We start from the raw sequence: 17,311 nt of genomic DNA, 5'->3' as shown, positions 1-17,311 counted from the left end.
CACAATGAATCCAGATGGATTTACAAGTGAGGACACTCAATGACCACCCAGTGTGAGCCCCAGAGAGAAGAGACACGAAGCGACACAGACCTTTGAACTGACCCTACCCAAATTCATGCCATTACAAGAACAAAATCCCTCCTATTTATTTCAACACGGGGGCTCTTCACACTCCCTAGGGATTTCTGTGGGTTCTCACTATTTATATTCCATTTCATAACATCTTGGTGAGTAACTGAAAGATCCTCTTGTCTGCTCCGCTTGGGATCACAGGCTTATTTGTTGCTGCTTTACCCTACCAGAAGCACAAACACACTACCAGTCAGAAAAATATTACCACCCCACTGTCCAGTTCCTCCCACTCCAGCTGCCAGAGGACAATCCATAGCCACTGCTACCTGGGGAGAGGGGAAGATAAATCCATAGGAAAGTTCTCAGTGCTGATTTTGCTACAGCTGCCACACAGAGAGTGAGGGTTAGAAAGGCAGCCACAGATACTGCACACACACAGAGGAAAAACAGCCCTTCAGCTGGCCTAGGAGCTGCAGGGAAATAACTTCAATGCCTACAGGAAAATGGATATCCTGGAGCCAAGCCTCTGCTCTTTTCTAGGTTTCAGGCAGGAAAACCCACCTATTAGCAGCTTGCCAACACCAGAGTCCTAAAATCAGGGCCATATTCCACAAATACAGTAGAAGCCCAATGATTTTTTATCCCTTGCTAAGGTAGCTTTTCTCCCCACACAAGAGTTGGAGTCAGAGTTCATTTCTGCAATATGAGTGTATACATTCTGGTACAGATCTCAAAACCACTCTTGGTGGCCCATTTTCTCATGTCTGTTGGACATCAGAATAATTCTAGTTCATCTTCCTTTCTATTAGGAGTTACCTCTCCATAGTAAAAAGGTTTTCTAGGGAGAAACCATTAAACAAATGCAGCTCTCACTGATGTTCACATACCCCTCAGCATCCCCAAACTCACCAGCTAACAGCTGTCTGGAAACCATTTAACTCTCTTCTTTTTCCCCAGATGCCAAAGACTCCTTTCTCTATGCATTAAGTATTCAACAAAGCCCACCTACCAAATTACCACCTTAGCCCATAACCATGCTTGATAACTGCTTCCTTCAATCAGGACTTTTTCCACTGAATTTCTTCTAAAATAAACGTGTTATAGAGAACAACTGTATGCCTACAGAGAACAACCATTCATCAGCTTAAGTAACTCTAATGGATGCCACTTTAAACTAAGCCTGCACCATCTGTTCTACCCCTCAATTAGAGAAACCAAAAACATTATTCAATACAGAGTTTAAGAAAGCCAGCTAATTTATGTAAGTTTTCCTTCTCCTCAGCTCAGTGAAGCATGCTCTTGTAACATCTGATATGCAGACACAGATAAGAAAGGAAGGCTGCCTTCTCTAACATGATTATGAGTTCTGTCAGGGGAAATAAAATTTCCCTGCAATACTTCACCACGTGTTTCATTTTGCTCTCTCTGTAAGTAACGAAAGCCATCAGGAGGCAGAAGAATCAAATCAGGAGTCCCACACACAGCTCACAACCTGACAGACTTGGTCTATGCACCAGGTTCACCTGGGAGACCTCTGAGAGGAAACATCTTCAGCCACTGGGCTGCGTTACCGGAGTCAGTTCCTCATGTCTCCTACAGGTCAACCTGCTGGGTACAGAGCATCACTCAGACCAAGCTGATCTGGAGCAAAGGGATTGTCCCATGCAAGGGTAAGAGGATCCTCCCCCTGGCAAGTGCACTGAGTACAGCAGCACCAAAATAATGATTACTTGATTAGAATAAAAAGCAACAAATCTCACAAAGTTCTTTACCTATTTTCACTTTGAACTGCCCTCTCCTACCATTTTTCAATGAGAACATGCCACAAGAAGGTCACTGCCAAACACCCTCAGTCCCCTTCCAGAAGCATGAACACCACTTTAAGATCCTAGATGCATTCCTCTGCATCCCACCACAAAACATCACTGGTTCATCAGTCTGGACACAGAGGAAGTCACACTGGCCACAAAGGTATGCATCAGGAGATCCTGCACCTACCTGACAAGAGTATACAAGAGTATATGCTGCTGCAAGCAGCTCAAAGTAAGGTGGTCTATCAATGACTTCTGCTGATTTCACCACCCTCCCCTTGCTATAGGATTGGGAAGGTAAGACAATACGCTGAAGCCCCTAGTATCACCACAAGTCTCACAGTACATGCCTCAGTGCAGGCTTTAGTTATTCTCAAGTGAAAGAGAAGATGGTATCGTCTCCTGTCTCAGCGCTTCACAAAATACTGTCAGGTTAAATAAAAACAGCCTACGAAAACACCAAAGTCTCAAACTGTCTGTGATGGTCATGACTTACACAGCTCAAACCAATGACAAAGACAACTCAAGCCCTCCCTGTAAATGCACAGCCGCAGCAGCTGAAGCTCCCTTTAGCACAAACTGAGCTGAATTGTGCCAAAGATGTCACATTTCACAGCAGTCTGGAGGAAAGTTACTAGGAATATAAATACAGGCACTAAAACAAAAAAGAGAGTGGCATATTGAGATGAAACGTTGGCTGGATATTAAAAGCAGTATCACTTAACTCCAGGTAGTCTGCTTGTCCCACTTAAAAGCTTCACATACTCGATTACACCCATTTACAGAGAAAACAGCCTCCAGAAACTTGAGATAAGTCCATATTATGCTTACTAGAACTTATTAAATGAAACCAAATGCCACCTATAGAACATGAGTGGAATCACTCCAGTGCAGAAGTACCACTGGTTTGTTCCTGGATAATGAACACCGCAGTGGACGTGGTGGGCTGTAGTTCAATGGACAAAAGAAAAAAAAACAACCTAAGTGTGATGCCAGAAGTGCAAAGTACTGCACAGTTCTGCAGTTCACATCAGTTCGTAACGTCTAAGCAAATGGCACATCACACAATTGCTGTGTGTAATGTTTACTCTGTTTGTGTTGGCAAGAACAGTTTCCACCAAGAAACAGGGAAAGAAAGGCAGGTAGCAAGAAAAAAGGGGAATGAAAACTCTTAGGACATTGCACAAACACAACTTGTTAATGACAGCAGATTTCTTCTGGCTCAGCCAGAATGGATCCACTGGCTTTGGGTTTTTGGGTTCCTGGATGCCAAACAGCTTTCACCACAGTAGTTTGTTGGCAAACAAGAAAAGCACAAACGCAGCCCTGCAGAACACGCTGGCCAAGACGCATCACCCTCACAGCTACTTTTCAATCAAAATTTCTATTAAAAAGTTTAAATGAATCTGAGGATGTTCTGCTCCAAAGCACTCACAACCCACACAGTCAGTCTCTCCTTCACTTCTTATGTGCAAGGACTCCAGTATAGCTCTGTTAATGAGCTTCACCATCAGGTCTGTAGGAGGTTTTACTCCCAGATTTTTCTGGATTTACCAGAAAATACCAAAACCTCTTCCCTGTAACAACAGCCTAAGTATCCCACCAGCCTTGTCAGCGTGCCTTGGGAAATGACCAGGACACGACTCTTCCAAAGCACAGCTGCAAACCTCTCCTCAGTAAGGAAACTGCAGACAAGAAATCAGAAGCAGCATGACAGGGATAACAAGGCAGCTGAGTTCCAAATCCCACTGCTCATCCACTGCAAGGTTGTTCAATTCAAGAGAACATACACACGCTCATTACCTTTCCTGAGCTAACTGCAGTAGATCAGTAGTACTTAAATTATCTCCAAATAGTAAGAAAAAACATCTAGCAAGAATTAAGGACAGTATGAAAAAGCAAAGGCTGCATACATGCACACACACACGTATATATATATGCTTTTTGCCATTTTTATTTGGCAAGAAATCACCCACACTGTCAATTAATGGGATGATCAAAGCATCCCACAGACAAACAAGGCATACAAAGAAATCAGGATATCAGAGTACAAACACACAAAATAAATCTGATTTGCTGAAGTATAACTGCCACGAATCCTTAATATCATATCAGCAATTGGCTACCAAGAAATGGGACCAGGATGGTTGACTCAGCGTAATGATCAGCTTACAGAACAGCATATTAAGTACAGAACAGCATATTAAGAAGCATACAACACAAGTTCCACTTGGATCAAGCATCACTTAGAATTCAATTACAACCAAAATCTTCATTGTAATTTGACAAGTCTTACCTTATAATTGCTGGAATTCACCCAGGAGGTGGCCAGTCCATCAACCATTTTATCCAGCATCGTCTGATCATGTTCCAGATCAGCTGACTTCTGTTTATCTGAGAAGTAATCTATCAATTCCTGGCCAACCTGAAGTCTCTTCCCAACATCCTTCTGCAGCACCTGTGCTAAGCAGTACTCCATACTGGGCTCCATAGTGTCTCAGAAACACAGCACTAACAAGAAAGCTAGAGGGCAGACAGTCCAAAAAATCCCTCTATGAATGTATGCAGGAGGTCACTTCTTTGTTCAGTGAAGGTTACTGAGGGCCTGGGTTTCAAAGATGCAATTCTGAGAATGGCAACAATGCACCATGTGTGTGTGAACAGCAGCTGGCAGGATATTAAAAGTCCAATTTAAATAACTAGTGATAGATGAAGCAATGAGCAGTGCTGTACTGTTGGGTCTGCAATAATTCTCAATTCAGCAGTCCATTCTGAAAGAAAAAGAACAGTATTATAGGTTAAATTAAGAACAGAGCAAAAAAAAAGATTGAAAGCATGTCACTAAATAGGTTATTCACATACAGCTGCAAGGCTGCGATAAGCTGGATACGAGCATTGTTCTATTTTAAGGAATCAGACAAGGTAGGTCAAGACAAAAATCTCTGGTTATTCTTCACAACAGCAGTTAGCCAGCAGATCCCCAGCAGCAGCTTTAGTGACAGACAGCAAATCTGGGCCTTAAGTAAGGATTAATAATCAATATTCTTCCAACTACCACCATCACCACTCACACACAAAAGAAGAGACAAAAGCCTTATGCAGGCCATCAGGAAAACACATCTGTTTTAAGGAGTGAAAGCAGGAAGGCATCTGGATCCTGTTTGGACCACTGGCCATCAGCAGTCAGTGCCACCAGCTGCCTGCAGGATTCAGCCCTAATGCTGGGCTCCAGGAACCTCAAGCAAGCAGTTTTCAAATAGCCAGTGCTCAAGCTGCTTCCAGGCTGAATCCTGATACATCCCAAAGCACAGACCTAGGAAAAAGCACAGTCTGCTGCAATAGCATAACCAGGGCTCAGCCAGCAGGGCCTGTGGCTTCCTGGGAACCACAGCCATGGAGAAGAAAGGCCAGGACAAATTTTGCTGCCACTCACAGGCACAGCATCTTTTGTGAAAAGAAAGTAATTGCACATCTGAATTTGGCTATGCTCCCCAACATCTGAAGCTCTCTTCTCCAGGGACTGCATTTAAGCTTTTTTTTTTTTTTTCTCTTTAGGGTTTTTCCCAACCTGCAGCCAAACCATCCCCTCCAGGCACAGACCTCCCAGCTGTCCTCCACCAGCCCAGGGCTCCCATTGCAGCCATGCTGCTTCCGAAGCACTTCCTCTTCCAAGTTAGCACTTTTAGTTAGAAGATGACAAAAACCCTGTATACTTTTTTGTTTCCAGCCTAATAATAACCAAAGCTTGACGTCTGCTCTACTTTCTGCACCACAACAAGGAAAGCAGGCCAAGCTCAGTATGAGGCAAGAGGCTGTGGAGCAGACACCTGGTTCAATACCCAACTGGGGGGAAGCAGGAGGCGCGCTTTCACTAATTGGAAGCATGGGTCTGCAATTCTAAATACCTTCCATTTGAGCAAACAAGGCCTTCACTAAAGTTAATAAAAAGCAAAGCAGGTCTGAAAGCAGATGAGATGCTCACAAAATCCCTCGTCTGGAAGCAAAAGCACACTTGCACAGCACGCTGTATCAGTTCATTATCTCACCTCCATCTTCCCTGGCCACACTTGCACACTGCTGCATCCCACAAATGCCACTCACAGCTCCAGAGGCAACAACGAAGTTTGGGATCTAGAGCCTGCAGCTCTACTGCGGCTGCCCACACCAGCTGCACCACTATTCACCAGGCAGGAAGAGCCCCAGAGCACGGAACCCCCCCTGCCCAGCCCTGCAGCTCAAATCCCCAGTGGCTGACAGCGATCCAAACTGGTTCTGTACAGCCAGAGACACAACTGAGCCAACTGTCTGGCAATCCCTGCCATCAACCAGAAAGGTTGCTTCATGCCCTTAGACTGAAATCTCTTCTCACCAGCAAAACCTGACCCTCTGGAGCAGCAAGGAAGCATCAGCTGCACCTGCACAACGCTTGGGGCTTTGTCAGTGCCATAGGAAATGACCAGAACACAGCTTCTGCTTGCCTCTGACCAGTACACCTACCTGAGCCGCCCAGAGAGCATATCAAAGTCTTATTGTTTTATAAAACCTATTTATGTACCTATTAAGTAGGAAACACAATCATGTCTTCTATTACTAGCTTCTCTGTCAGACCATAGGTAAGACCTCAACTTCCAGTTCTGAAATTATCAACAACAGCTCAATCAGCACTCAAAGTCAGAGCAACCCTTATTTTTTCCTTTCTAAATGAGACTCTGGTTCCAAACTAGCAGAAAGCCATACCTCTCCTTACTATTGGAGCTGCAGTTTCTCCATTATGTCAGTTCAGCACCAACCAAAATGCTCTGATCTCTCCCATCCTCACAGAACATATTTCTGGCAGCCAACTACAACAAGAAGTGATAGTTTAAAACTGATCTTGACAAAAAAAAACCAAAACCAAAAACACTCCCCAAAATGGTACAGGTGAAAAACTGCCACTTCAATCACAAAAGCATAGAAGTCTTCCACTGAGTCTCCTCATCTGTGCCTCTGAATACGGGCCCATCCCTGCCCTTCAGGATGGGCTGGCCCTGCTGCTCCTTGTTGAAGGCACTCCTTACAAGAGAGGGTCCATCACACCCTGCACTGCCTATCTGAAACATCCCAAGTTAGCTGTGTGACTTGCTTCTGGATTCCACAAGCTGCCCACTTTCAACAGGAGACCTCTGTTAAAATTGGGTCAGGGTGGCGAGGAAAGGCCCCTAACTGCTCTTAACATGGAAATGTGGAACCTGCTTAAACCTGAAAATTAATTCAGATTCCAGGAGGGTGTGAATGACTGCGACTTACCACAGAATAGCCATTTCTGATTAACTTCACACCAACAAGTCCCAACACATCCAACAAGCCATTAGGTGCCCACAGGGCCGTGAGAAAGAAACAGCCAAACTTTGAAGCCTCTCTTCTTGTGGTTTTCATTTAGGAGTAAGTAAGTCTGTGCCTACAAGCAGAGAGCAATCTCTTAAGTGAACTAATTTAAGCAAATTTCATTAAGAGCTCCTAATTTTTTAAGACACTTGACGGAAAACATGGGACCAAGATTACAGAGCACTGCAGAAGAACAGATGCATGCTATGGACTCAAGGGCTGTACACTACAGAAAACCCACTGCACATGATGGCACCACTTCATCACATGCAGGAGAAAAGAGCCACAAACACCTTTGAATCCTGGGGCAAACCTGTGCAGTAAGCCAGAAGAATAGGCTGGTGGCTGCCTAGCATCTACCAGCCAACAGGTGCTTAATTTGCACCTTAAAAAAAAAAAAAAAAAAAAAGCTTTTCTATACATGAGGAAGCCTGCTAATTACCTCCCTTTCCTCACAGAGGAAGAGGAAAAAGTACCCCATGAGAAAACCAAGATCCAAACTCAAAAATACGAACTTCTCAGGCAGCAAAGAACATGGCTGCTGCATCTCAACACACCTGAAATTGATCTGGCAGATGCTCCACACATAACAAACTCTGGAAAACACAAACCCACAATCTCAGCTACAGGAGGCCACTTCTTTTCCTGCAGAATCTCATCACCACTGGTTGCGGGTAGCCATTGTTACAGGATACAACCATTTCAGACTAGGATTTCAAGTACCACCTCTTCCACTGAAGCAGGGTCACACAGGTTTGGAAACCAGCAACTCAGTGGCACAGATCACGTGCTTGGAGCTCCTCCATGTTTCAGAAGAGCTGTGAATGCAGGCTCTGGAGCATGGTGCTGTCCTGGTCCTCCAGCTATGCTTGCAGCTTGTAACAAGACTGACAATGTCAGGATGGAGGTTAAATAATGCAAGGTGGGGAGGGGGAATATCCCAACCACCCCAACTCTGCCACTGCAAAAACACAGCTCCTTCTTTCACTATTAAGCCATGAAAACTATGTGCTTAGCCACAGACCCTGCCAGCAACACCTACATTTTCCATCAAGAGCTATCCAGCAGAAAATCATTAGAGAGGCTTAAGAGTAATGCCAGCTTGGAGCTCAGAACGGTGAGTTAAAGGAGAAAGCTGGCAGCCTGAACAGTTGTATCAAAGCTAAGTAACTTCAGGCTATCACCATAACTTCACCAAAGCTGCTACAACTCACAGCAAAGCAATTGGAATAAGTCAATTCAAAAGAGCAAAAAGGAAATACTTGTTACCCAAGATGCACTCACTTTCATGCCACCACATAAGCCAACAAAGTCTTTTCAGTGCATAGCAGAATCCCACTCACTCCAGACTAACCCCTCTGCTCTAATCACCACGTTGAGTTGGCACCTTCCAATTATGTGGGCACCTTCACACACAAACACCAGTGCAGGTTACAAGCTCCCACTGAGCCCCTAACACAGCCACCCAGGGGCTCACAGCCAGCAATGCTCCTCTTGTTCTCACAGGTCTTTCCAGCGCTTCCTGAAGGTTCCCCTGCCTGCTTCCAGCTGTATGCTGGTCTTCTCAACAACTCCCAGACCAGACAGCCCTTCTTTGGTGCAATGTTTTGTAGATTGTGAGGTATAGCAGAGCAGCTGTATGAGTAACACAGCAACACAGGAGCGCCAACCAAGCTCCTTCACAGGTCTCAGGACATAACTGCATGCAAGATTCAGCTTAAATTTAGTTCAAGGTACATGAGACTGCCTTGAACCTTGACTTTCCACAGCAAAGAACAACTCCTCCCAATCTCCACCCCAGTCAAATGCAGTAACTCTTCAGGTAGCTTTTATCAGCTCCAGCAGCTGAGCACTGCAGGAGGGCAGTGCCCGGTCTCAGCAGCCAGAGCCCTGGGCATGCTGTGTGCAGAGGCACCTGGAAACCATGCCCTGCAAAGGCCAGACAGGGCCCATCAGCATGGCAGCTCAAAACCCAGGCTCTGCATGAAGGGAGGTCCTCTTCAGTCCTCCATGTCCTCTTTCTCCTTATGGCCTTCTCCATGCCCTGCCCAGGGGGCTTTGATATCAGCCCTTCACAAAGCAGGACACTCACTAAGCACCCAACTGGACCTGTTCCTCCCCAGATATGCAAAAAGCAGCAGTTTGCAGGAGACGCCCACCCAGCACTTGGCACAGAGGGGCTCTCCCTTCTCTTCACCTGGCTCCATATGTAGAAGATAATGTTTATTTAGTGCCCAGGGCTATTTCACAATCACTGACTGCTTTAAATCAGTAATTAGTGCTGCCTTGTACTTAAACCTCCCCCTAATCCAGTGATCCTTAGAGTTCCAGCCTAACAACTCCTGCTCCTCTAAGCAGGAGCTGGTCACCAATGGAAGAGGCAGCTCCTCTTACCTTGGTGTAGTGCCTGCCAGGTTCCCCTGGACCCAAACAGCACCAGCTGCACTCTGCTGCTGGGCTCACCTGCAGAACCACCTCTGGCTGAAGGCTGCTGGGGCCCTGCTATGTACCAGCTGTTCTTCAGGCTTGCTTAGAGTCTATGAAGGGGCTTTGTCTTTGAAGAACAGACAGCAACCAACCCACACCAGCACACAAATTCACTGCCACAAGGAAAAACTAGTCAGATTTCCAGAATGAACATGTCTGAAAGATTTCCAGGGCTTAAGCTAAGACGCTGCAGCCCCCCCTGCAATCCTTCCAGGACAGATGCTAGCCGTGAAAGTTGCATTACCCTGCCCTGGGTCAGATAAGCTTTTAGACAGCAGGCCCTCTTGTATGCCTCCATAAACGTTTGCACTGCTGCCTCAGCAGTGGGACAGCTCGCAAAAGTGCTGATTTCAGTGAGGCCTCATCAATCTCCAAAAACATCTCTGCAGCAAGCCCAGTCTCAGTGTGCTCCCAGTGCCTGGCACTACGGAAACCACTGCACTGAGCAGGAGCCACTCCTCCAGAGTGCGGCAGGAAAACACACGAGTTCCAACAGCCTTTGTTTTCCAAATACAGATTTCCCCTAATTTCCCCTCTTCAAAATCAGCACTGACTCTGGATGACATCCAGCCATACAGTTACAGTACTTTAAGATGGAGGTGTCTGGCTCCCTTCCTACCACAATCAAAAGCAGGGCAATTTCCCAGCACCAGGCTCTAAAGCTCTCTCCGTTCTCCGGCAGCAATGGGATCTGTTGGAGGAACCTGGGAAGAAGAGAACACTTCCACCTGAAGCCTTGCTGGACTGTGAAGCTTAGCAGCAAGGTGTGGAAGTAAAACATCACTAAAAATGAGTGGTGTCCCATTCATTCCCTGCTCACCAGCAGGAGCAGGGGCTTCCAGCACACATCTGAGTCCTGCAGTCCCTATCTGCACTGCAATAAATGAAGTCTCATAGGCTCAGACCACTAATTTACATGATCTCACAGATGAAAAGCATTTCTTAATGTAAATGAGAGAAAAGATGGGAGAATACCAAGAGCCTACTTTGCAGGCAGGAATGGGGCAGAAACTCATTGCCTTTCCCAGAGTCACTGGAACAAAGTCCGCAGCAGCAGTAGGAAGCAAGGGCCAGATAGCACCGTGGGGAAATAAAAACCCACAGTACCACATGCTGGGTACAAGATCCGGATAATCTAGTTCTAGGAGATCAGTGGGGTTGTGGTAGAAATGCCATATTCCCCAATCCTCCAGGAGCCTGCTATCCTCAGCAATACATAACTGGTTAGAGGCACAGAACACAAAGGTAGGCTTTTGTGTGCCAGCCCAAGCCAGAATCACCCTGGCAGCAAATAACAGAGAGGGAAGTGCCAGTGCTCAAGTGCCTGCTTGTGAAAACCATCATTCCAAGGCACTACTGCTATGAACACACACACTTCAAACTGAATGAGACTTCACTCCAGCAGGCCTAGAGAGAGCCTTCTACACTGTGAATGAGACACAAGCAGATCCTAAGTCAGTCACTTTGAAAAGTTTATTTTTGTCCCGGGCTCCAGAGGCAGCTCAGTGACTGCTGCTCTAAGAAGCCACCTGCAGAGGAACAGACACACCCGTGAATCCTCCCTGCTGCTCAGCATCACCCTGAAATACAGGTCAGAACCAGACTCCAGCTGGACCAGATCCCTGCTTCAGCAAATCACCGTTGGTTCAATGCAGATTTCTGAAAGCTCCTGGAATGGAAAGCACCTGCAGGCAGAGCTGAGAGAAAATCCCAGCCCAGACCTGAAACACAAACGCTGCTGTTTAAACTATCAGTCTGCTGGCAGGGCAGACGCTGTAAGATCTGCTGACTTCCAATCAGCTACTGATGATGATGCTTTTCTAACATGCCTATGACAGAGCCGGGTATTTAACAACACAAAATGCCAAGGAACTTGTTGATTCTTAGATATCCAGCTGTGCAAAAACTCTTAATTAGCTCACATTAGTGGTTCAGACAGCTTTGAAGACTGCTAACAGGTTGGCCTGACAGACAATACCCAAAATACCGAAAGAGCTGTAAAGAAACACGCTCTAAACTTCTGCATAGGCTGATGAGAACGAAGAGCAATGTGAGGGGTAAAGCTGAGGCTGTTCTGCATGAGGCTGTCACAATCAGTAACTATTCATCAAGACAGAACTGAACCCCTTTCCTCACATGCAGACTGTTTGTTTACGATTTAGTAGAGTTTGAAGAAATCAATAAACAAATTGGTTTCATCTATTAACTCAGCTGCGCAACCTTTTGATACTTGCCAGCATTTTTAACACACCGACAAGAGCTGCTGCAAAGGTGCCCTGGCCCCATTAAGATCCAGGAGGGAGCTTCAATTCTGCACAGTTGAGGCTGTGGACGCCCCATCCCTGGAGGCATTCAAGGCCAGGCTGGATGTGGCTCTGAGCAGCCTGGTCTAGTGGTTGGTGACCCTGCACATAGCAGGGGTGTTGAAACTAGATGATCACTGTGGTCCTTTTCTACCCAGGCCATTCTATGATTCCATGAAGACTGCAAGCCACAGCCATGGCCAAGCCACTATGATGAGAGGCTCGGAGTGACACATGTGCCTGATCCAAGTAACCTGAGGCCAGACAGGTACCCAAATGGCAGCTCTCTTCAAAGCCACATCGCTCTGCCATCTGCCCGTACAATGGAGTGGGGAGGTGTGTGGGTGCCCTTACTGCATCCATCAGAATATTTTTATGCCCAGCCTGTTTCACACTTTCTATTGCAGTACATCACGACAAGCTAACACCAAAGGTTGTGAAGGACAAGATTTACCCCACTTTGTAAGTCACCACAGCACCTGGACCTGCTGTCACCACCCACCCTCTGACAACCCACAGCCCCACAGATAGGGAAGAACTAAGGAACACGTGGAAAAAGGAATACAACATTTCCACTTCGTTCTTTAAATATCTGACGATCCTAGCGCTTCAGCTACAGCTCAGATTTAAGGTTCTAACAGGACTTCAGAGATGAAGTGTTTCGAGGACCAGCTCACTTGTTCACATGCATTCTCTGCAAGCGTCCCTCTAGGGAATGTTACGCGAATAGAGAAACCCCTCCCGGCCCACAAGCACACTGTTGTCTCACTTTCAGCACTGTACGCTGCCAGCCAAGTGAGGCAAGGACTGAGTGTTCTTCTTGGAACACAGACATTTTTGAATCTGCCTAATCAATTGTGAGCACTTCATAGGAACGCTGCACACATCACTATAGAAAAGAGATCCCATTTGTGCTGGCAGTCATTTAAAGAATAAAAAGCATGACTATGAAATAGAGGCTCACGGTGACACAGTCATCACCAGGTCCCTCTGGTAACTTCCAGGCTTTCGTCCCACTAACTGATGGGATTCCACAGTGAAAAGAGGCAGGAGCTGGACTTGGCCAAGCACAGCACTGCAGCACAAAGGCTCATCCCATACAGCGGGCAATGCTGCTGCGATAAGGAATACCCTGAACGTTGCCGTGCCGTGATTCCATCCTGCTCGTGGTTCACTCCTCGACTCTGTCAAAAACTCCACTTTTGGAAGTTCCCAAAGCCATCCCTCCCAGACCGCTCCAGCAAACCCTCATTAAACCCAGGTCAGGACCCTGGATGAACAGCTGTGCTTCTGAGGCCTTTGGGAACGACTGTTTGAACGCTGGACTCGCGCTACGGAGCATCAAGCAACGACACTCGGCTTCCTCTCCCACCAGCGCCCACCGGACGCCGCCAACAGAGACAAACGACGGAGACAACTCGTCAAAAGGCGCAGAAGAACGTTACGGACCATTAGGCTCCGATAACAAAATGGACTCCACCGCATCTGCACGAGACGCTGGCACGGCACCGGGGCGGAGACCGCGCCTCTGCCCCACCGGCACCCGCTCCTCTTACGGGCTCCCGCCTTCGCCGCAGCGCTCCGAGCGACGCGCGCAGCCCGCCGTGCCGTGGCGCTGCCGGGGCCTTCAGCTCCCGCCCGGCGCCGGCGGAGCGGCCCGGCCCGGCCCTTCCCTGCTCTTCCCTTCCCTTCCCCAGCGCTGCCGGGGGCGCGCGGACAGCGCCTCACGCAGACGGCGCGGGGCCGCGCGCAGCGACAAACAGCCGCGGGTGACCCTGCCCACAGCCCGCGCCGCCGAGCAGCCCGCGCGGGATGCGCCTAACGACGGCGGAGCTCTTAGCGCCGATCCCCGGTACGAGCCCACCTCCCGAAGGCGCTCGATTCAATTCGATAGGGCGCCGCGCACACAAAAGGGACGCCAGAAGCCCCGACCGCCGCCGCCGCCCCCCCGCTCCCCGGCCCTCCGCGCCCCCCGGCGCTGCCCTCCCACGAAGCCCCCGAGGGAGCCCGGCCCCGGCGACCGCCGCCCCGCTCCCCTCGTGCCCGCGCTCCGCTCGCGGCCGTTACCTGGCGGGTACGGCGGGGCGGGGGCCGGGCGGGCTCAGTGCCGGCGGCGGCGCCCGCTGCGCTGCATGGCTGCGCCCGCCCCGCTGCCACGGGAAGAATGGGAGGCGGCGCGCATGCGCCAGCCTCGCCTCACGGCGCAGGCGCGGCGCCGCCCCGCGCCTCTAGAAGGCTCCCGGACGGGCAGCGCGCACGCGCGAGGGGGAGCGCGCGTCCATCCCTCACGCGCCTCTACCGCGGAGCGCGAGCCGGGGGGAACGCGCCCGTCGCCGGTCTCTATGGTAAGGCGGGGCGGCGGTGAGATCAGCGCGCGCAGTGCGCATGCGCAAGGCCGGCGTTCTAGCGGCGGCCGCGGAGGGCCGGAGTCGGAACGACCCCGCCGCGGTGCCGCATCCACTTCCGGAGCGGCGGGCCCCGTTTCGGCGGGAGGGAGCTCGCCCCGCCCCCGCGGCCGTTACACACGGGGCCCTGCCCCGCCGCCCTGCCCGGTTGCCGCGGCGACGACGCCTGCGCGGTGCGCGACATGCGGGGCTCCCCGTGGGTGCGGTCCCGCCCCGCGCCCTCCGAACGCGGCTCCGCACGGCCGGAGCGGCTCTCAAAGAGACTGAATTCTCCTGACAGAATCAGATCAGTATCTCAAAAAGATGTCTCCAGAGTTATTGCTAGATAACGGCATGCTTTTCCTGCCAGTCCTTGAGCATTCCAAGTGAAGGAAACAGCAGTGCCTCGTCCAGAGGAGCTATGAACAGCACGTGCTTGACAAGGGCTTCAGCTAGTGGTTTAACAGCAGGTAGTATTGCCCTTATAACAAACGTACCTAAATAAAGGTATTTGCTTTTACTATGCTCTCATTTCTGAAATCTCTGCATTTACTTATGCACCTCACACATGGATCTCCTGCACAGACAGGACTAGCACAGCACGAAGGCAGCAACATCCACCAACAAAGCAGCACGGATTTTTCTCACCCACCTGCAAAATGCACCACTTCCAGCTTGCTGAGAAGAGTTCTGTTCTGTGCTAAGGAGGTATGTGCAAATATACATATATATACACAGTGCATTTGGAAGGCGAAACATAAGCTTAGAGATTTCTGCATTTAGGGCCCAGAATGCTGGAAGTAGGGGCAAAGTCAAAAAGTGTTTTTTTTTTTTTTTAATATAAAGGAATATATGGATATAGTAGCTTTTATTTAAAAACAGTGCTCTTTCAAACAAAACACATCAGTGAAACAGAACTAGTGGGAAGCAGAAGAAAGAGCTGGGAGGGAAAGGGGCTCTTATTTGATAGAATCACAGAATGGTTGGGTTGGAAGGGACCTTAAAGCCTAACCAGTTCCAACCCTCTGTCATGGGCTGGTTGCCACCTATCAGATCAGGTTGCCCAGAGTCCATTCAGGTGTGGCCTTGAGCATCTCCAGGGATGGGGCATCCACAGTAGAAACAACTCACTGCACCTGAACAACCTGCTCCTCCCTTTTCCTTTAGGGCTCTTTTGCACAACGTCTGCACAGGAATCTGAGGGCTGAGCGCTCCAAGGTGAAACATTCATTTACAAGTAACATGAGGATACTTTGCTGCCCATGAGAGCACAGGACTGGAGCCAAAGCCTGCCTGGCCCTGGGTTGTTTTCCTAGAGTTGAACATACACTCATGCAGACTTGGAAAGCCACATTTCTTTTATGTGCTGTAACAGCTCCACTGCTTGCATAAATAAGGGATGGCACAACTTTGCCCGATTCTTTAACTCTGGATCTTTCCCTTTGCCCTAACCCTGGCAATAACATCTCATGCACTGTTCACCTGAACGCACCCATGCTGTGCTAAGGAAAAGGCAGCACTGCTCTTGGCACAAGGATAAATAGCACTAATGCAAAGTGCTGACCAAGCTTCCGAGTGGTGTCTATTTGCTCTAGCAACATCCCTGAGCAACTCACCTTCTCTACTCCTCGCCTCTGAAACAGGGAACAAACTCCTTGCTTGTACCTTGACAGAACACTTGAAACAGAGAAAGCACTACCTAGCCTGGATCAGTTACAAATGTAGTAATTCCTCATTCTTTCCCTTGCAAGACAGTTGTCATAGCTCCAGATTTGAGCACTTTCAGCTCAGACAATATGCTACCTTTAATCGGTTCTTTCCTGCCAAGCCTTAGTGTTCTGCATCAGGCTCTTTCCACGTGAGAGCTGCCACTAACAAAACAGCACGCTGACCCACTTAGCTCCCATGCAAAGGCACATGAAGCTGTGCTTCAGTCACCAAACAGAAAGGAAAATCTGATAGCAGTAGGCTTTGATTAAAGGGAAGTGAGCAAATGGCTTCTAGGCTAACAGTGTGTATGTGGGCACATCTGTGTGTGCCTACAAGCTCACAGTAATTTGGCCACCCAAGGAGAAAGATCCCACATAAAGGTCACCCCCACACAGTGTGAACTGAGTTTGATTCAAGATTTCCCATTGGCAACGAGGTCCCACAGGCCATGCACACATCTCCTGGGCCTCCTGCATTGACCTGCAGCCCCTGGAGGCAGACAATGGTCACCTGGCCACAACATCAAGGCAGCGTTAATTGTGGTGCTTTTTTGTTTTGTAACTCAAGCTGAAACCCCCCAAAAACTGGCTGTTGGCTACTGGAAAGCTGGTGCTTCCAACCCTTTCTGACCTGAGATGGACTGAATGCAGCGGCCTGGGAGACATGGTGTCTCGCCTTGGACAGCCATAGGCAGTGGGTCTCGTGGTTGTGTTGCAGTGTACGTGTGCCCCTGCTCTTCCTGGCAGCCCTCAGGCCTCTGGGAAAACACATTTACAGGTCAAACTAACAAGCATTCTATTTTTGTCTTACATTTAAATTGACATTCAACAACATTTCAGCCCCATTTCCTCTTCCGTCATAACATCCCATTTACACATTCAGATGGATTTTTCCCTTCCTGTTCTTGTTCTGTTTCATCATCTGCTGTTTTCATTTTACCTTTTTTTCCATCATCCAAACATTTATAATTACGCTCACATCTCCTGTTTTATACATACACATCACACACCACGTACCTTACCAGCATGGATCTCTTTAATCTTTGAAAAACATTTCCTTTTTATCCTCACCCAAATATTAAACCAACTGGAAAGTGACATATCAAGGTTAGGAATGCAGCTTGCTCTTGACAAGGGAAAAACGCTGAGCTTTGCAAGAGGCTAAATAAGTGGATTAAGAT

At 48.5% G+C, this 17,311-nt stretch overlaps 1 protein-coding gene and 1 long non-coding RNA gene across 15 annotated transcripts in view; one reads left to right on the top strand and one right to left on the bottom strand.

The window, feature by feature from the left end:
- The window catches only part of CLASP1 (cytoplasmic linker associated protein 1), a 154,591-nt gene extending 140,374 nt beyond the window's left edge, over positions 1-14,217 (bottom strand). For 5 of the 13 annotated variants that reach the window (XM_090143678.1, XM_090143676.1, XM_090143688.1 and 2 more), the window contains exons 1-2: positions 14,105-14,210; positions 4,180-4,654 (exon numbers count right to left, since the gene is read on the bottom strand). In XM_090143678.1, the coding sequence (XP_089999804.1) occupies positions 4,180-4,374 (195 nt within the window). In that variant the 5' untranslated portion in view covers positions 4,375-4,654; positions 14,105-14,210. Of the gene's footprint in view, positions 1-4,179; positions 4,655-14,104 lie in introns of all 13 variants that reach the window. The other 8 variants (XM_090143679.1, XM_090143680.1, XM_090143683.1 and 5 more) reach the window with 4 other exon arrangements.
- Positions 14,218-14,264: 47 nt separating this feature from the next.
- Positions 14,265-15,677, top strand: LOC116227368 (uncharacterized). 2 transcript variants are annotated; one of them, XR_016468169.1, is made up of 4 exons: positions 14,265-14,382; positions 14,723-14,891; positions 15,007-15,129; positions 15,589-15,677. It is a non-coding gene; the product is annotated as an uncharacterized LOC116227368 (long non-coding RNA). The 2 variants fall into 2 exon arrangements; XR_004166549.2 differs by lacking the exon at positions 14,265-14,382 and having other exon boundaries at positions 14,403-14,891.
- Positions 15,678-17,311: the final 1,634 nt, after the last annotated feature.

Source organism: Phasianus colchicus, chromosome 7 (assembly GCF_987193195.1).
Source record: "Phasianus colchicus chromosome 7, bPhaCol1.hap1.1, whole genome shotgun sequence".
NCBI classification, from domain to species: Eukaryota; Metazoa; Chordata; class Aves; order Galliformes; family Phasianidae; genus Phasianus; species Phasianus colchicus.
Note: the sequence above shows the minus strand (reverse complement) of the source record. Positions and strands in the feature narration are given on the sequence as shown.